This window comes from Helicoverpa zea, chromosome 6, assembly GCF_022581195.2.
Source record: "Helicoverpa zea isolate HzStark_Cry1AcR chromosome 6, ilHelZeax1.1, whole genome shotgun sequence".
NCBI lineage: Eukaryota > Metazoa > Arthropoda > Insecta > Lepidoptera > Noctuidae > Helicoverpa > Helicoverpa zea.
The window spans coordinates 3,417,560-3,439,540 of record NC_061457.1 but is presented as its reverse complement, the minus strand read 5'-3'; the positions used below and the strand labels follow the sequence as shown (position 1 = coordinate 3,439,540).

Sequence of the window (21,981 nt, the reverse complement as noted above, 5' to 3'; positions counted from 1 at the left end):
ATTCCTTTGCTATAGGTACGTGTTTTGACTGCCATCATTTTGAACTCATGTCTAAAGACGACCGGGCTTAGGTAATCCAAATTCAAGGCTAACAACAAATACAATATGAAAAATCGATTAAATATATCAATCCTAAATAAAAAGAATAGCTAAGATACTGAATTAAACCTACGCACATAAAGGTAGGTTTGTGTTATACCTACAGTCTATATTATTTGGATTGCGTATGAGACCTCCCGTGGCTTACAGAATTGTGTCTGAAGAATGCTAACAGAATAAAGATGATTTTCTATACAAAACTAATACAGTATGAGACTTAAGGAAATACCCTGCTATATAGTTCGTTTCAAACTTTATTAATAAATAGAAAGTTTTGCAGGAATGTTTCCTACAGGTGTACGTGCCTTTCAGTTTATTTCTATTTCTAGGAACTCATATAGATCTAATGTAGCTGCCTTGATGATAGGAATTCTTTAAAAGGATAATATAGATCTCTCGTCCTTACTGGAACTTGGACTACGCTAATGTGAATATGTCCCTTGTTTTGGAAAAGAAAGTCTCCCATAGAAGTCTACAGGACAAGCGTTTGTTTCCCTCCAAGAACAAACACAAAATCGATATTCAAAACAACTCGATCCCGAAATTGTGTTAGCCCGAATCTTTGTACCTGTGTAGAATATATTACGGTTTCATCAGAACGGATGGTGCACTATTCAAATTGTCTGCATCCAGAGCACGTTGTCACGTCGAAACTAGTGTATTGTCTCTTAACGCCCGAGTTCCTGGTAGGAAATCCGTAGGTTTTGCCTCTTTTAATCGTCTTTCCTCCCGTGGCATATCATTATATGTATATATATATAGGCTGTGTGTTTCACGTTTTCATGTCTTTTGGTAAAATTTTGGGACCGAAACACATGAAACTTTGGAAAGCACATAGATTTTGTTCGTGAAACTGGTAAAGCATACAAGTAGAATTACAGTTAATGATTACAGAAATTCCATAGCCAAAGCAACAAAAACGTACAGTCGTACTTGTTATGATATTACGTCAGTATTTAGCACGAAATATGCTAAATATGACGTCACAGAAATGTAATACGTGGTTATATTAGCGTTATTCTGGCGAGCCAAAGCGGGACAGCCGGGCGGGATTATTCAAATTTCATGTTGTTTGGCCACCTCGTACTTCGTTTTAATACATCGGCCATGTTGTTTTAGCCGAGCTGTTGTTTTTTGTCACGCGATATGGACAGCGGAATGCTTGATGCGATTTCAGTTAGTCTCGGCGAAATATCAACCATTATATGTGTTTCAGCTTAAAATTTGTTTAGCGTTTGTTCAACTGGGGCGGGTTTGAATAACTTTTTAACTGAAAATTGCTTTATAACTGAAGTATAAATTCCTATAAAAGTTTATTTTCAAAAATCATATCTATCATGTAGTTACCGTGAATCAGTATGAACATATTCCTGACCATAAAAACCAGAGCACCAGAGAACCTCATAAAGCATGGGCTTTATGTGACATATCCACGGATCTTACGTTTGTGTGTTGTACGGCAAAAGATTTACGATTTTATAAATTCACATACCTAGCATGGAATCTTTGCATTTGAATAACTTATGACTGCGAAATGTAGAGCATATTAGGTTTTAAAAGGTCGAATTTGATTAATGGCCTTGTCTTTCTCACATGAAATGTAGACTGGAAAAGCAAAGACGAATAAAGTCCAAACGAATCTTCCCATTTCTTTAAAATAAATAGTTCCTCGTGATAATATTGGGTAGTCAAAGTCAGCCAACACTTCTGCATCGTTATACGAATCTAATCCAAACAAACAATATGAATTTAAATGAAACACCCAAATGACGGACAATATCAACTTTATCGATAGATAAGGACTGAATGCCCTGCGAGTAGCAATCGATTCCGCTCGACTATCTATTCGATAGCCCCATGACCTCTAATTAAGCCCCTTCAATGTATTTCCCAAAGTTGAAATCCAGCTTAATCGCCTAAACCCGGAAACCTTAGATTGGCCCTATTCCTATCTGCAGGATAATAAATATTGGTCTATTTACCTTCAAAATGGGATTAACTATTTGTTTTTTTCAAAATGGACACTTCATTGTGTTAGTGGAAGATTGAATGAATTAATAGAAAATTTAATAAAACTGAAAGCTCTGGTCAAGAAAATGATGCACTTGGTTAACGATATAAAGAAGAATTACTTGAAGAGAGAAGATTTACTTTACACTTATGTGTTTTTTCACTTGCTGTCAGCATGTCTTCCTCTTCTGTATGATATTCCTTCGTCTAACGTCATCTTCTAAGTAACATCTCCATGTACCTACATATAATCTTAATGCTTATTATTCAAAAGTATGCCTGTTCGTCGAACATGGTTACCGATTTCCATTGGCAAAAGTTAAAATTAAATACTTTTATCTCTAAAGTCTTCGGACGTACAGCCAATAATTTGCTGTACATTTCTCATGGCATGTTTGCAAGAATTCGAGAGCAAAGTAACTTTGACACCAGAACTTCGTAACTTTTGAAAGTAGGCGCCTTGTGAGTCGTTTTCTTCCATTAAATCTTTGGTCATATTAACTGAGAAGAGGAATTTGCTCGGTTATCATAGAAACACTTTCTCTGTGGTTTTGGGTAAAAACTTTGGTAAAAAGCGTTACTGATTCTACTCCTGTCCAATATCTAGTGTTGAAAAACAAATGAGCAAAAGTACTTTTATAAAAGGTACTGTGTTGTTGCTATTAGTACTGTTGTTTAAAGAAGCTAGAGGAACAAAGTATCCTGACCTCATTGTCTTCAAGTTTCAATAATCTGTTTAATCTTCAAAATAAGAACACTGGCCTGGTTTAGATTGAAAACACTGTATTCCAAAGGCTACCAGACTAAGACATCTTAAATTGTTTGAAAGAGGCCTTTGTAGCTTAAACTGTGTTAAGGGAATAATGTTATCAAAAGATTTAGCATCTAGATTCATTTATAAGATGGCTAACAAAGACATTCAACGTGTACTGTATTCCATCATTCTGAGAGGTGTCATGATAGATGTTGTTTGAATTAGCGGCAGACCATATTTTTGTGATAAAATGTGTATCCATCACACAAAAAATAAGACTTTATGACAAGGGTTTTTTATTTGTCAGTACATATCGTCTGCTCACCATCAGGTAAATTGTAGGTTAGTTTGCCAACAGCAAAAAAAACCTCTACAAAAAATACTCGCCAGAAAAAATCTACACGATCTCCGATGACAGTTACGCCTGCCATTTACGAAAAGAAATATTGGCGTTCATTTTGCCGTTAGTTGGCGCTACCACTCAAAGCGGTTGCGTTTTGGTCAACAGATAGGACACGTCCGAAATTCTATAAAAATGCTTGCACATTTCAGGCTAGAGTGGTACAGGCTTCCCGAACTATGTGACCGATGTCTCGTGGCCCTGATCAGAGCTTCCGCGAGCCGTCACACCTAACGTTTGACAAGTTTCCAATAAGGAGCTCGTGTTGATCAGATAGCGAAGCAATAACTTTGTCAAGAAATGGGACGAGTGGATAGTATCGAAATTGGTGACGTCTTGACAGGGGTTCGCTTATAATCTAATGTCTTTGTAATATTTGTTTTGATTATTTGTCGATATTAAATCTGGATTGAAAGATAGGGTTGGAACGTATGAGAATGAAAAAGTTGCTCAAGTTAAGGGTCAGCCTTTTTATTTTTTCCAGGTTACATTATTCAAGATCTATTACTACATAAAGCGTAAAAACTGAAGAAAGTAGCCCCTAAACTTCTGTATCTGCAGTTGAAACCACAGCAATGTTAATGGAAAAGTTGAGACTTTGAAACCATGCTTGGAGAGGATGAACAACATCTGACATCTCCCGCTAAAGTAGAAGTTTGAAAGAAATGTTACACTTCGAATAAAGAAAAGAAGCTTGGAAAATATGTTCACATTTTGTTCCTCTACAAATATTATTTTGAGACTTCGATCAAAGACCTGTTAAGCAGCTTTGAAGCTTATAGTATGTATTTCCATAACATTTTCTAAGGAACATTACTTAACTGTTCAATCAGATAATGAAAGAAAATGTAAAGGAAAAAGTCGAAGCTTCTTTCAGTTAAAATGTGATCTATTGAGTTTTGCGTAGAATGTTACTTTTCCCATAATTTCCATTGGGAATTCTGTCCTATCCTTTTTGTATTTTTTTCTTTCTGCACTCGACGACTATGAATCTGGGTCAGCAAAAATCTTTCTGTCATTTAATCTGTGAATATGTTACGGCTAAAGCCCGAAGTGCTACACCTAGGTTTAACCTGCTAAAACTAGATGTAACCGGTTTGTTATCTTCGGTTAGAACCAGGTCTAGACTTTATCATAGCAGCTACACCTAGGTGTGCGGCTGCACCAATTACGTATTTACTGTAAACTTAGCTGTTTTCCCATGGTTTCTTCTTCCTGTACTTCTTTCGAACCCAGATAAAATATAGCCTTTGTTACTCAGGAACAGAATTCAAAACAAGTCTTAAAAAATAAAGAAACCTTTTTTAAGGAGTTCTAGCAACTTAACGCACCCTTCCTTGTTCCCATCATTACGTCATTAGGAAGGTACTTTATACCCGAAAGTTTCAGCACCAGTTCATAATCCTATTTACGGATTAAATTCCTCAAATAGAGGTCCTTACCCTGACGCTCATTCGTGATAATGGCCACAGTCTACAGCACAGCATTAAGTTTAAAGAGCTCACATTTCCAGTTGTTCAAACTAAACATGCTAATGTTATTACACTGTGAAGAGACCTTTTGTTTAAGTTTAAAGTTAGCTTAAGGCCGCTTTGATAGGACCCTTGCGATTCTAAATAGGACGGGAGATATATCGGCATACGCAGGCTTGTAATTTTCTCTACTTCTATGTTTTAGATGCCTCAGTAGCTTTGTTTGCCAGCTACCTTCTCTATGTCAGTCCGAAATTCATGTTATCTTTTAAAACACTGAATACTTGACAATGTTGATATTTTCAATCTCGCAAAAGTCAAAGCTCATGCTAAGTGTCTCGTTCGGTGCCAAAGAATTACGATGCATGATTTGTGTTTACAATTACAGTAAAAGCCCGAATATTCGTTGACATTAGGATAGTAAATGTAAGAATAAATATATAAAATGGAAAATTAAATAAATTGTTTTTTTTTTTTTTTACCAGTGATGCTTTGTAAATGTCATGTTCATTTCCCAATATAGAGGTATACCTACCTAGTTGTTTTGAGGTTAGTCGGTAGAAATAAACGGTCACCGTAATCAATGTTCGAACTTTTACCATTACAGTAGGCAAATCTAACATGTTCGTAGGAAATCTTAGTTCAGGTTTTCACAGTACCATCTAAAATACGCAACGACATTGGATTCCCTCCGAATAGTACTGACACAATACCGTGTTACGTTCACGTGAATAAGCAAACGCTAGGAATTCTAGCTGCAGTGTTATCAATTTCTCCAAAGGATTGAGTCTTTGAGATGTTGCAGTCACAAGCATTAATTAAATGAATTTATGGATGAATGAGTTTCGATTTGACGATTGGAAATGTATCACTGGCTGGTAGATGTAAAAATAGGAATGTATGTGAAATAGGGACAAGAATTAATAAACGTTGTAGAAAGTCTTTTGGATCCTATACCTATGTGTTTTGTCATATCCCTTTAACACAATGGTTGACTGGCAAAGAATGCCTCGTGGCATTAAATCCGCCAATCCATCATCTTGTGTACATGAAGTTTAATTAATTTATTATACATCAAAGTAATTACATAAATTAAAGTAGAATATATAACTACCATTTTGTGTGTGTCAATACGAAACAAAATTAAAATATTCAGAGTCTAGTAAAAGGGGCGCAGACGACCTTAAAAAAGGTCACCGGAAGACGCTGGATGCAGGTCGCCTCCAACAGGTATGTGTGGAGATCTAAGGGGGAGGCCTATGTTCAGCATGATGATGATGGTGAAAAGGGGTGCAGTGGATAGAGCATTAATTTGCTACTAATATCAGCCCAGGGTTATTTAAGATTATAAACAACATGTTTTATAAATCACCGCTGCTATCCGTACCAACTAAAATGCCTTGCTAAAGTACCGTAAAATGTTCCTGTCAGGAAAATATTAGAGCAGCTCCGGCCATGAGCGTACATTCAAGTATCACCACTCGTGGAGGCTTTAAACCTCTTTAAACGGACAGGAAGCCACGTGCAGCGTTCTATAATAACTTGAATATTGTAAAATGTTAAAATAACTTTATTATGTTATCATGGCTTAACTGCTAAACTAGTGGGGATAAAATATGGTATGAAAATTACTTAATATACCGCGAGCGATGTAGGTTAGGCCGGATAACTAGGTTGAGGAGGTGTGATAGACAGTCACTCTATGTAAAACATTAGTACCTACTCAGCTGCATTCGGTCAGGATTAAAACTGACCACAACATTGTTGGGAAAAAGCTAAACGGTTGATCGCAATGAAGTTAAAAGGACATTCCTGTTATAATAAGAAATCAAATTACTTCGTCTTTCTGAAGTTGGCTATCAGAGATTTACTTTTGACAAAATATAGGTACGGACACGAAACACTACCATGCACGAGATAATATGTAGTTCCATTAAAACCCAGCGCCTTCAAAATCCAACTTTGGAAATTGCAAGCATACTTAGTTGTATTACTCTTTATACATATATCCGCAATAATTTCAACAAAATACGTACAAAGGTACCACAGAGATAACTTTTCAGCGCCTACGTAACCCACATAAGTTTAGCAGTAAAACGGGGGTCACGTAACGCTGCTTGATACTTTTATCTCCAATCCGTGCTTTTGGCCGCAACCTCGGAATGTCGGCTAAACTCCGTACATTACTGACTGGAGGTAACATACAATATACAATTTGAGTTTACGTTTCATCAAGGTGGTACAAGAAATTCGTTTTAGCTATAAGGGCTATGAGTACATAATTTCTTAGTGTTTTTGAGTGAAAGTTTTTGAAAATATAACTTCAAACTTCAAATATTTATTGCAATTATGAGTAGATACATAGGATGTTATAATAGGTAAAGGTACATATTTAGGTACATGATACTCTGTGTAATTTTCGTAATAATTTATATTTTTAATTTAGTTGTAGAAGAAATCAGTTAATATGTGTTAGAACAGTGAAAGAGAATTTACTGGCTCACTCTTATTACTTTTGGAGCCCTCAGATAACTCTTTCAAACCATCATCTAATTAAAACAAAAGACACAATGAATTGAAAACAAGAAAATTTTCCCTATCAATTTTAGATTAAAAAATTCTCTGCAATAAATTCAATTTCTCCCAAAACTGCAATTACCACCACAGCGGTAAGTACACCACAAAAAATAGTTTTTGATACTTTATCTGCAATCCGTGCTTTCAGTTCCATTTCCTACTGAGAGAACACTACTTGAATTAGCATCCAATTTGCTTAATAGGCGTTAATACGAGCCTAACGTGTTAATTCGACTCGCTACCTGAGTGCTTTAGGTGCTAGGAGTTAAGGGCTTTTGCTGGGTAAACGGTGTATTTTTTTTTTGAAATATTGTGTGGTGTTATAAATCATCTGTAGAATATTTTGTGGGGTAAGATAAATGAAAATAGATGATAAGCATAAATAAAGAAGAATTTTAGGTTGAACAATTGAAAAAGAAATATCTTTCTACAGAACATTGTTATTAAATAAATACACCATTATTTTAGTTAATAGTAGAGGTAGTATTATTAGTGGCATGTCTAACTCTTCCATATTTGCATCTTCCGTCATCTCATAAGTTCCTAAAATACATTTTGCCTATAAATAAAGATTAACACACAGAAAAAAAATCTATTAAATTCCAATGACATTATTATTATATGCCAAACAAACCATTAAAATTCAAAGCAAAATTAAAACAATCAACCATCAACAATGTGGGGCCATTAAAACCGCTATTCATTAGCTAACAGTTTTATTTTGCTATTCGCTCGCCGTTTCATCGACTGAACAAACACTGTGGCTGGTGGCTTGGAACGTGTGGGTAAACTCGCTGCCCTAGTGGACACACAAAGCAAACACTAGACTAGGGTCAGGTTATATTGCGGCCTTTGTTTAGTACAAAGATTTATTAGATTGTTGTTAATATTAGTTTGTTTTGTTTTAATTATTTTTTTTTTTATGAAATTTTTTGCTATCTTTGTAAGCTGTAAGGGCCAGCTTATCGATGAACTACTTTTAAAATCACTCTAATAACCCAAAATTATTACTTGGCGTATTTTCACAAATTTTCACAACTACCTGTACATATAATATGTTGAAATACAATGCAGAACTTTGCTCTTTTCTAATCTATCTGTCTTGGACCAGTCTTTAATTATTAACTCGAAAATTATCATTAACAAAACTGTTTTGCTAACAAATATTTCTTCTTTAAATATATTATAATTTTACTAAATTAACAGCCAGTTATGCTCGCGTGGTTGCAAAAAATATCTAACAAAGCCGGCTTCGCGTGCTAACCGCAAAAGTTCTATATTACTTGACTTTAAAGAGGGAACGTGGCCGAATGACCTGTAGGTACTGACTTAGTTTATGGTTCATTTGCATTTACAAGTGGCCAGTAAGTATTTGTTGTGATAGAAAAAGTAAAAACATTTTACTTTTGTTACCGAAGTTATGAAAATAATACTTACTTTAGAGATGGGGAACATTAACTTGATCTTATTGAAGCCAACCCCAACATAATTGGTAAAAAAGGTTAGACAGATGATGATGTTAGCTTGCTTATAGATAATAATAATTTTCTACTTGAATAATGTTTACCTATATTTATTTTGGTGAAGGTAAATACTCCCGTATTTACCTTCACTAGTAAGTGTTGAAGAGAAGAGAAAATTAAACGCAGGTATTCCAAAATTACACCAAAGACAGGCTATTAAAATAAAGTCATTTTAATATCATTAAGTTTAGTCTTGAATTCCTTGCGATAAATTAACGGGAGTTTTAATGACATTAAGAGCACGTGTAAGACTTTGGTAAACTTAAATTGGCCATGTAATTACATTCTGAAGGTAAATTAAGGCGAATTAAGACGTGAAATGGTTTAATTAGTAAATGCCTAATCAGTACTGGATATACCGTCAGTTGCACAAAGCTCCATTAAAGTTAAAGCTTCTTGAAATTTATTGTTAACACTTTATTTGTCAACAAGATAAAATGTGTTATCAATAGATTTAATGAACCTTTAATTTTAATTAAGCTTTGTGCAGCTGACGGATAGCTACGTACCTACATATGTACATAGTGTACATTCAATTGTGATAAACAGTTCCATAACAGTTAAATGGACTTTAACCTATGTAAGCTGGAAATATCTTTGAGTACCAGTATAATGGCATGTTCATGAAGGGTCTACTTATAGCAACCCGTAATTCCAGATAACAAAAACCATGTTAATACATTGTGAAAAATCTCTTATACAATTCGAAGCAAGTCGGTATCCTGAAACATGGATTCTTTCGAATAACATACATATAAGGCACCTTAAAACATCAAAAAAACGGAGCAGCTATTAAGAAATTACGTACATAGAATTACCCCAAAGGGTGCCATCAATCCAAATAACTTATCGTTAGAAGATCGCGCATACTTGACAAGGGTGAGAGAGGTCCATAGAATTATTATAGGCACGATATGACATGCGGTCGCTATGAATAGAATGTGTACGCCTGTTTAGATAAGGTGATTGGGCGTATATCCTGAGCGTTATGTGTTCCTGGTACACAAAGGGTGTTATTGGTGATCGTGTAATCGGGCCTTCTTTTGGTTAAGACAGAAATGTAGGATGAGTCTTAATTTTTGCTGGTTGAAGATAAAAGGCGAGTCAATTAGACTATAACGATAACCGAACCATTTTCAATTGTCAAATCGCCGATTTGGCTAATGAATAGCAAGTACCTACACAGCTGGATATGGTTTGGTTATTGTTGTAATTAAATGGTGCACATCAGTGTTACTTCCACTATTCCTGGCTGTTAAATAAAACAAAAAAATGCGTATTTGGAATTTAATGCTTAACCTCTTGGTACCTCTAGATTGTAGTACATTTTCATATTCTACAGTAAATGTCGGCGAGTTCCGGCACCAATTGATAAAACGGAAGACTATATCAACTTACGTGCCACAGGGGTTTACTGTAAGAATATAGTGGTTACATAAAATATCTAAAGCATTTTGAAATCTGACTTCTGTGTAAAGCTCGCATTAGGTACGATCTTCGAGTTTTTTTTATTTATATCGAAGAAAACAAAGCCAAAAATTATTTTGATTCTCTAAATGTTTTTACTCCAAAGTGTTCTTTGCCGAAACGATTTAAATCGCCAGTCACCCTATATAACAAAGATACTCTGTGAATACACGACAATGGAGCGAGCAAAACAAAAGAACTTATGATTAATTGATATTTTTCCTTTTATTCGTGCGGAAATGGCGACCTCGGGCTTTTTATAGTCATATCGTAAGTAAATAATACGTTTTTCTTATTAGTAGTAATGATGTTTATTTGGATATATAATATTAAGTAACATGGTCAAAGGTTATTGGGAGATGACCTTTAGATTCTCTTTGATCTTTATATGAAATGTGTAATAAAAGTACTTGTTTGCTATTGATAAGAAGTGGTCCTTTCGTACGAATTTTATGGAAACCCAATTTATTCACAATGACTAAGTCATTCTGTCATTATTTAGTCTTTGCTTCGAGTACCTATATTTTATCCGATAATAATTAATGGGTGGGTGGTGAATTATTTTCGTCACTGAAATTTTAAATCAATCTCGATACTTCCAGAATATTTGATCAAGTCGTCAGGTAATCGAATTGATATACTTACAATATACAAAAATATTAATTGATAAGTCTAATACGACCGGTCCTAATACCTATTCTAGTTGTAAACATTAACAAACACAACTCATCTTCATCCCGTACAATATTTCTGAGAACTCCCAAAACTAAGTTAAAGTCATTCTACCCATATTTTCTTAACAAAATCTGTAACTGTTTTTCATGGAAAATATGGCAGGGAATGTCATGAAAATTCTATTTATTTACAAGAAATGTGCGTAGGGTAGTATGAAAATCAAAACATCGACCCACGCCTGATTCAATTTGAGTTCGTAGAGGAATTATAAATATCTCCTATATTTATTATTAGATAAGATAATAACATTAGTGTTTCTAAATCTGTTTTTACTTTAAATATATTTAGTTGAAAAACATGTTTTATTGATATTTTTTAGCTTTTATTAGTGAGCTGAGCTAAATGATCTAGAAAAAAAATCGTAAGTAAATTATCTTCTCTACATGAATTGAACCATAGAATTTAACATCAATTTATAAATAATTACATCTCATAACGAACCCGTATCGATATACAAAATATTTAGAAACTACTTTATATTATCAAATCTCATACTAATTTCAAAACGCCTATCCTTTTAGACTCGTATTTGAATCACCGGGGAAATCACAGTTGAAAATATTTTTATACAGCTCATAAAACTTTGGACTAGTATCAACCTAGAATAAGCTTAATATAGCTACTAAATGTATTATTCCATTGCATCATGAAATAACTAAATGCATTAAACTAGTTTATGCTTACTTACCTCAGTATTTTAAAAGTTTAAAAACATGCAAATGTTAGTCTGTTAGTTTCACTTTCAATCTGAAACAGCTCAACCCATTAAGATGAAATGCATGGTGAACTTTGGAGCTGAAGATAGGATTTTTATCCGGTTACTCTTTTCATTACGTCAGAATCAGAATCTGTATTTATTTGTTGCACAAAAGTGTATTAGGGTCTTATGATCAGCATTTTTTATAAGTAAGGACAGATAGGTACAACATAACACATTTCGGTCTCACTCGATTTTTTCCCACCACATGTATAGCTCATTAATCGTCAATTCAGACTGAAGTAACATTACCACTCCGCTGTCCAATAGATCTTACTTTGACCTCCTTTTTTGGGACTCGGTCTGATTAGTGTGGGTCCCATTCAAAGTGATATCTACTGCCAAATAATTCTTCTAAAAATAGATGCTTTCGAAGACTTTATGAATAAACCTAGAGACACAGCAGTACCTATGCATAATTAATTTAATTTAAATAATATCTTGTTATTTTTATATTTGTTTTCTTCTTTCATTATTATTTGAGTGCGTATGCGTTGTAATGCAGTTTATTACGTGACAGAGGATTATCGAGGCGAACTCACCACACCTTCATCACAATACACGAATCCGCCAATTCCTGCCCAAATACCCATCTACAACCCATAATTTAATCCATTCCCCATAATCGTCTATCACTTACATTAATATCTGCAGTGGACAATTTTGAGAAACACAGAATTTGTCTATTCAACTCGTTTCAATACAGAGTACGGGTAGCATGAAAAGATGTCACTGAGGCAGTTCCCAGCAAGATTGATGAGAATTCCAGTTAAAATACCGCTATTCAGTGGAAACCCGGGGGACAAGAAGTTTTCTAGTTGCCAAGTGACGGACGAGGTTATATTGAAAAGTTTTTTGTAGAGATATTGAATTATGTTTGATTTTTATGGGGTTTCTTTGGTGTTTTAAGTGTATTGAGATTTTTATCGTTGTCACTTTGAACAAATTCTATATTCCAGTTCCATTTTGACTGTTCCCAGATTTTTTCCATACCTTTAGATTGGTTTCGTCAAAACACATTTCCATATTCATGAATTGTTCTACTATGTACACTTACTGTAAATATTTAAAAAAATGCATCAAAAAACTCCTCATCTCTGCCCACCGGGAGTGTACCCAAGAGAGTACATAGTAGGTAATAAGTTAGTTGTAAGTTGTATATTCATTGTTCTAACATTTGTTAAAAACAGATATCGAGTCAGTGGTATTTTCTAGAAAAAACACGCTCATTAAACCAGCATTGCCAGTGAACATACAAAGCCACAATATCTACATATCCAGATCAACAAAACGTAAACAAACGCGATATTATCGCAACTGGACCAAATAAGACTGAATGACGATATGTAACTGCACTAGCCGTTTTCCCGCGGTTTCACCCGCGTCCCGTGGGAGCTACTGCCCGCACCGGATAAAATATAGCCTATGTTACTCGCAGATAATATAGCTTTCTAATGGAGAAAGAATATATAAAATCGGTTCAGTCGTTTTTGAGTTTATCCATTACAAACAAACAAACAACGTTTTCCTCTTTATAATATTAGTATAGATAATTACAGCAAAACGAAAAGGCTAGGCAGATGATGATTACAGCAAAACGAAATTAAAAGCAAACATGATCTTGGTGTTTGCTTATGATTCTAATCAAGTTTTGTAACCTCTGGCTCCTGAGTTTGTTGTGGGTACGGTATAAGTTAGGAACGATGATGATCTTTTGTTTTGAGAACATTCTGGAATGTGTTTGAAATTGCATTGTTAATTTATTTTGTTGGTAAAACGTGTTGTAACGTGTTATACACAATAAATATTTACCTATGTATATTTATGGTTTCTAATGCTCTTGACAACTGCATGTTTTTTTAATTAACGGCGAATTTGCCGTGCTATCAAATAACGTCAGGCTTTGCCACGATAAATTTTTATCGTAACCCTTAAAAAAAAAACTTGATTTTTACCTGTCGTAATTTACTATCAGATTACATAATTTGATTTCATAAAAATCTATATCCTAATGTAGCCTTTCTTTTGTTCCAGGTTTCAGCAACATTGCTCTGGGCCTCGGAATTATCATTGCAACGCTTCTCAACCTCACATACTGCGATATTATTATCGTCACCGATGCACCGAAGACCAAAGAAATATTACCAAGTTACAGTATTTACCAAAGAGATAGTCCCAAAGACATACCGGAGCCTGAACTGCTGCCTGTATTACATGGAAATGATACGAGATGCCGTATATCCGAGTATCTGTGTACGAATAAAAAGTGTATTCCGATAAATCGATATTGTGATGGCAGCAACGATTGTGGCGACTCGTCTGATGAGCCGAGACATTGTACACGTGAGTACCTATTTTTAGTACTAGCTGTTAAACCAATTAATGGTACTTAAGCCCAACTTGAGTTTTGAGGAAAAGTTCCACATTTTTTATAGTGGTATCATAGGTAAGCAAGAACATTTCAGAAGCGTGTGGTCATTTAAAATAACTCTTTCAAATACATACTTATCCATTTTCTTCACTAATCTCCTCCTAAAAATAGGTTCCTGATTGAAAAAACAAAATAAAATAAACATGTTACGATGTTAAAACAATAACGTAAATAAATAAACAAAGCATTCACAGTTAAGTAAAAAGAAATAGTCCCTTTCTACACGAGAATAAATTTAAGCACTTTTATAATCCATTTTCACGAGGAAGTGGTTCCTACACGACGCGGCAACAGCTGAGAGAAGGTAAGGGTACCGTTTGTCCATATATGTAAATACATGCGTATATGTTCAATTCATGGGCTAGGAATACGTAGAGTAGACAATTTATACAAAAAATATTTTCAATTTTACAAAAATAATATTTGAGCAAAAGTTTTTGAGTCCAAGAATACGCACACACTACAAAATTTTGTCGGTCGATAGTTGGTTTGAACTCATAAATCAGTATGAAGATGAATTGAAGCACACACGTAACAACGATCAGGTATTTGTCCGGTATCAGACCAACTTAAAACTTTCATTGAATTCACGATTTTCTAATAAACATATTTTTTCACAACACCAGGCCATAGCCTAAGTATAAAAGACTTATTTTGTGTAAATTACTTGATAAATCTTTAAAATCTTTACTCTTTATAAATCTTTAATCTTTTATTACTTGATAATCTTAAAAAAGTCGTGGTGGCCTAGTAAAAAGTCGTGGTGGCCTAGTGAGTAAAGGACCAATCTCTCAAGTATGAGGGCGCGGGTTCGATCCCAGGTCAGGCAAGTACCAATGCAACTTTTCTAAGTCTGTATGTACTTTCTAAGTATATCTTAGACACCATTGGCAGTGTTTCGGATGGCACGTTAAACTGTAGGTCCCGGCTGTCATTGAACATCCTTGGCAGTCGTTACGGGTAGTCAGAAGCCAGTAAGTCTGACACCAGTCTAACCAAGGGGTATCGGGTTGCCCGGGTAACTGGGTTGAGGAGGTCAGATAGGCAGTCGCTTCTTGTAAAGCACTGGTACTCAGCTGAATCCGGTTAGACTGGAAGCCGACCCCAACATGATTGGGAAAAAGGCTCGGAGGATGACTTGATAAATCTTTAGATAAAGGTTTTTGTGTACAAACGTTAAGAGAAAAGACTTAAAATTTCAAGATGAAGAGATTGTTTAACAACGAATTTATTCGAGATCGGCTCAAGTGTTATTACTGCTATAAACTTTTAGGATTATATTGGAGAAAGGTCTATTTGAACTCGTGCTAAAATTCCAGACTATTCTTGCCAAAAGTTTCCTTAGTTACTATTTTACGAAAGTAGTTTGAAAGCTATTTCAATAAGTGTATGGTTACTTGGATATTTGAAGATCTTGAAATAAACGTTTCTACGTAAAATATTTCTCATTTTGGGTTTGATAGAATTCTAGCCTTGAAGTTAACATTTAAGAATTCTAAATGCGTAATCGTTAGTAATTTATATCGAACCTTAAAGTGTGTAGACTTAGGCATACTTTTCACTACAGAGATAAATTCTTGTCTCCAAAAGTTCTCGCTCGATTAACTTAAGAACATTAATAGAGTAGATTTGTAGATATTAATACGCGGAAACTAACAAAGATACAGAACAAAGGTTTGTTAAATAATGTTCCCAAAGGAAATTTAAGTGTTTCTCGGAATTCGTAAGGAATTAATTGTTAGGAAACAGCGAGATAGGGAAGTAAGATGCACAATTTCCGTATACAAGAGCGTCGGTTAGGGGATCCAGTTTCCTTATACGATTCCAAACGGCTTTCTTGGAGATTCTAAGTCTAATGGTCTAATGGGTTTTGATTAGAAAATTATCTCAGAAAATATTATTTTTCTTCTTCAGAGAAATGTGAAGTTTTATCAAAGTCCACAGATTTAACTAGAAGGAAAAGTATTTGTCCAGAATTGTTAAGGAAACGAAACGAAATAATGATAAGTTAGGAACCACAGGTATCAAAGAGAGGTATGAGCAGTCTCTTTATACCTGTAAGTGAATTTTAACAGTAGTAGTAGTATAATATATAATAGTAGTAGAGAAACATGAGTTATAGAAGCAGATAGGTAGGAATATGTGCTCTCGCTGGAGAAAGGTCAAACTAAAAAATAATAATAATTTAACAAAAACATTAAAAAAAACAGTACATTGAAATCCTGTGTAAACTTACAAACTCTTTGCCAGTACTTTAAAACCGACTTGCACCTGATAACCTGTCAGAGCTTAAGAGCTCAACATACGTGCGACGAAGTACGATATGGGATTACTTTCTATCGTGCATGCGTATTTGACATTCTGTTATTTTTTTCTTTCAATTTAATTTGTCAAATTGGTCTTAGATAAAAGAGCAAGTATCTTTAGCAATATGACTTAATTAACCCTACTTAAAATGACATATACTGTATCTTAAATAAACGCATGTACCAAAAGCATATAAAAATTTCTTTAGATGGAAACAGAAAGGGCTTACTAGAGTTGCGTTACAGGGTTAAGAATTTATTAGTTAATTCTCTTTCCACTTTGAAGTCTACATAGATTTGTTGTTCATGGTAATAGTAGGTAAATAATACCTTATTTTGTTGCTGTACATAAAATACTCTTTCAGAAATTACCTTGAACTTATTTATAATCTAATGCAAGATACTACACTTTTGGCCTGTCACCTCATACAATACAATCATGAACAATAGACACAAAACTGGTGAAAAAATGCAACACTTTCAAAGTCCCTCTATTTCTTGCCAACCCTACATTTGCACTCTATCTATAACTTTTCTATATCGCAGTAAATATATTCTCCGCCTAGCGAGTTTTTGCAGCAATCTCGGCCGGCCCGGCCGCTACTTCGGCCAGAATATCTCATGGTCGGCTAATGGAAATTTATTCTCCCTCTTTGATTTAAACTCTGTCGTTGGCTAATGATTTATGGACTACGTTTACGGTAGTTTTTTGTTTTGTATCGAGTATTTTGTTTTTTGATTGTTCTTATTTATTTTGTTACACGGCATCCTCAAGTAAAAATATAGCCTATGAAATATAGGGTAAACTCGTTAGAGATGGCCATAGTTTTATCTAGACATAATAAAAAAAAGAAAAAGTGTTGTTATAATCATTATTTTATTCTTATCATAATTAACAGTTATTACTCTTGTAAAAATCAACGAAAAATATTTTTTTACAATTCAGAAACATATTAAAAAACAATTTCTAAAAAAAAATAGAATTGGCCATCTCTCCCGGGGCTTCAGGGTAAGTTGGCCATAGCTATACGGGATAGATGACCAGTACTTGACTTCCCTTTTCCCTTTCCCTTCCCCTGAAATTCGGCTCGTGTAGCTTCTTTTTTCTTCTTCTGTCCACATTTGGAGCACATATCATCAAACTCGGTACAGTTTTCATGCACCTGTCACAAATAGGTAAGACACTGGAGCCACTCTTCCACAAGACGAGTCTTATGATAATTTTCTCCGGATCCAGCGCAGTTTTCTTTATCTTCTTCGTCAGATCGTAAAAGTCGTGATGGCCTAGTGGGTAAAGTACCAACCTCTCAAATATGAGGGCGCGGGTTCAATCCCAGGTCAGGCAAGTACCAATGCAACTTTTCTAAGTTTTTATGTACTTTCTAAGTATATCTTAGACACCAATGACTGTGTTTCAGATGGCACGTTAAACTGTAGGTCCCGGCTGCCATTGAACATCCTTGGCAGTCGTTACGGGTAGTCAGAAGCCAGTAAGTCTGACACCAGTCTAACCAAGGGGTATCGGGTTGCCCGTGTAACTGGGTTGAGGAGTTCAGATAGGCAGTCGCTTCTTGTAAAGCACTGGTACTCAGCTGAATCCGGTTAGACTGGAAGCCGACCCCAACATGATTGGGAAAAGGCTTGGAGGATGATGATCTTCTTCGTCAGATGTATCACACTGGTTCACTGAGATCAGAACTGCTTTCGCTATTACGCTTTACAGCTTTCCGTTTTCTATTCTTATTGGTATCAGTCTTCTTATCTTGGGATTTTTAGTGAATCTTCATTCCAACAACCACGAGTGGCTATGGCTTTTCTCTGATACTTATTTGGCATCTGTAACAAAACATTAAACGTATTAATATCACTTCAAATAACAAAAAATAATATGGCTATCTCAACCTGAATTTATGTGGCCATCTCTCCTTTTTGTGCGGGTGAGATGGCCATATCAAATTTTTGATTTAGTTAAACATTAGCAGGCGCCATTTTGAGGTTAGAATAGACGTTAACATTTGATAAACATAATAAACTAAGCAAACATTTAAAAAATGCAATAAGAAGTGGTACTACATGATAATATATGACCACACTATACAATTTTTGCAATACCCTGTAAAATAAAAGTTTATTTACTTACTTTTTAACATAAATACGCGCAGCAGCGTCGTCGCACTGTGTTCCCGAGCGTGGCTTGCGGTGTACTGACTGCATTGTAGCGTCAACTAGCTATGCATGCCAAAAATAATTCGATTGGCCATCTCTCCCGTATGGCCATCTCTAACGAGTTTACCCTAGTCCATATGGGATAAAATATAGCCTATGTTACTCGCAGATAATATAGCTTTCTAATGGTGAAAGAATATTTAAAATCGGTCCAGTAGTTTTTGAGTTTATCCATTACAATAAACAAACAAACAAAGTTTTCCTCTTTATAATATTAGTATAGTATAGATTTACTAGTATTATTATTGTATCAGCCTTAACACGTTTCTATCAAGTAGCTACACACACAACTGATGCTCAAAGATGCTTCATCGGAATCCAAGCGTGCCTCCCCTTTCAACAAACGCATACAGCACTAACACGTCAGTTTAATACCGTAACACTGTTAACTGGTAGTTTAATGGAAATACTCTGTGCAGTATTAAATTCCTATGGTTGGAGTTTAATCTCTGCCCAACGACTGATAAACGTGACGTTTGTTCAATTAACGCTCTACTGCAAGATTTAATTAATATTTATGCGATTATCGTATCGTATTTCATTGTTGTTTTAGGGATTAATGCAATTGCTTCGAAACTTTAGCAGTAACTGGACACTGTAGACTAACAGTCGAACCAAACAGTCGGTCGACAGTTGACCCGATGATTGGCAAAAACCTTGATTCCAGTCAAAGTTTTCAGTCGGTCTGAGACGACTAAATACCTGATTTTTGTAATGTCCGTACCTACTACCATTCATTACTGATTAAAGCCATGTATTCACTGGGAAACAATGTTTCAGATACACAGTTTCTGAAACATCACGTAGATGTTTACAGCAACAATGTTTCGGAAACTGCAGTCCACACCGTCAGATGTTTACAATATGTCGCCCGAGGAAGTAGTGTTGTTGTGTGGTGCCTACATTTATTTGCATAAGTCCATTTCTAGTAAAAAGAAAAAGAAAAGAGAAATTACTTGCTATGAAGACATTTATTTGGCGTTTATAAACAAATGAAACACGCGTCCACACTTGTATCCATATGTTGCGCAACTGATTTGTTTCTGTGCTCCCCGCCACGGGTGGGGAGCACAGAAACATTCGATAAACACTTGCCGCCTTACCACAAAAACTTTTAAACGTCAGTTTATGCCTTGTCTAAAAAAATGACAAATTATGACGTTGACATCTGGTTCATTTTGCAGCCAAAATTTTATTAGACAAGTGTAAAACAGGGTTTAAAGTTTTTGTAGTAAGGCCAGTAGTGTTTACAGAAACAAAATTATATGTTTCTGAAACAAAATTATTTGTTTCAGAAACACGTAGATTTTGTTTCTGAAACAGTGTTTATAAACAATTGTTTCTCAGTGAATACATGGCTTTAGGAGCCCAAACAAACTACTTACTGTGCAGTGAGCGGTACTCTTATAGAGAGGCGGATAACCGCATATCGATAGTTACATTACCAGGATTAGTTGCGTACAAATCGAGTACAAAGCTACAGCTTATGCACTAATTTGAAATTCCTAGGATTTTGTATTACAATTTTATGTTCTGATTACTCGAAATTCAAGTTTAGGTATAAATTATTGCAGCATTATTTTATTATTTTCCACCAAAGTTTTATTAGTTTCAGTAACCAAATTACACCCAGCAAGTAAAACTCTATATACTAAAATATAAATACAAAGAGCTACCATCTCACCAGCTTCTAAAGACATTGTAGCAAGGATTCCTACTAAAAGCTTCACATTAAACTGACCTCTATTACTCCCAACAAATCCTTTCAATCGGATATAAGAAAACGCAACTAATCTTGAAACTTCCCTCAGTCGACCCGCACCTCTTTGAAGACTAATAGCAGACTTTGAATTCGATTTTATTGAAAAAGATTCGCGTAATACTTCGTAACAGCAATATCTTAATAGTATCTATGGTTCTACCTTCTTTTACTGCAATGTCAAAACATTGCAGTAAAAGAAGGTACACACACACAGGAACACAGGACAGGGATGGAATTTGAATGTCGGATTTTTCCCCCCTTATTTATGGGAGGTACGCCTTTTCAATGGTTCTGTTGATGGCTTTATACTTTTTTGTGAAAGCGAATGTGGCTATGGTGAGGATTCAGGTATAAATTTTAGTGGTGACGTTTCCGGTGTCTGACTGGATCTCGTTTTTGTCATTTACGTAAAATCCTCATTAATACTGACTCCCTGTCAGTATTATCTTATTTAATATATTTCGTCCAAAACTACTGAACCAAATTAAAACTATAATTTCAGACACTGTGAAAAGGCATAGGCTTTTTATCCTGCCACGGAAAGTACCTAGTTACCTTGGAACGCGGCTGAAACTGCTCCTAAATTGAAATCCGTGATTGTTCTTTTACACTAATAGAAAAATCCTATTACATTGCATAATAACATATTCCTAATGGAACCACAAATATGGCCACGTGTCACGGACCCAGGTTCCGTACACGAGTACTAGACAATATAATAATTGAGTTTGGGAACGCGGCTACACGGCGGTGGTCCCAATTCAATTCAGTCCGCATTTCTGCCAAGATCTGTTCTACTTGCAATAGTGTTAGGTTGACTTTTTGATTTAATATTCTAGTATTTGAAATGGTATTAAATAAAAACCGGCCAAGTGCGAGTCGGACTCGCGCACCGAGGGTTCCGTACAAATCCTGTATAGATAAAAAGTGAGTCTCGCGCCAACCGTTCAGTTTAGAACAATCATAGTTATGGTAATTTCGTGAGAGTCAAAATAGTTAATATTTTTTATTTTATAATATAACTAAAATAGTAGGCCAGTACCTTGTAAAAGTTATTTTATTAAAGTTATTTATATACAACATTTTATAGTCATCATTCAGAAATCTGATTGAAAATAACTAATTATGTCCTAAAGGTCATTGGGCATATCTGACCCGCTTTGTAAAAAGTGGCGGACATTAATCAAAGTAGTTTTAAATCGTGGAGAATGGTATGACGTTTCTTTGAATATAAATATTTTATTAAAATTCCATGGAGACGAATGTCCAGGATCGTTTGAAAAATATAAAAGACAAGCAGTTTCAGAGGATTGTACAGGTTGCAATGTTTTTCATAAAGAAGGAAGATGCCAATTCGGATGACCAAGATCTGATGAGGATCTGTGAACCCTGAGAAATCCAGGGCAACTCTTGAATATTGTAGGCACGCATCGAGTCAAAACCAGACATGTGAGTGTATTTT

At 35.1% G+C, this 21,981-nt stretch overlaps 1 protein-coding gene across 1 annotated transcript in view; it reads left to right on the top strand.

Annotated features, from left to right (window-relative positions):
- Window positions 1-21,981, top strand: part of LOC124630994 — a 133,487-nt gene that overhangs the window by 19,154 nt on the left and 92,352 nt on the right. Inside the window, exon 2 of the mRNA XM_047165061.1 lies at window positions 13,829-14,137. Coding sequence (XP_047021017.1) covers window positions 13,829-14,137 — 309 coding nt within the window. The remainder of the gene's footprint in view (window positions 1-13,828; window positions 14,138-21,981) is intronic.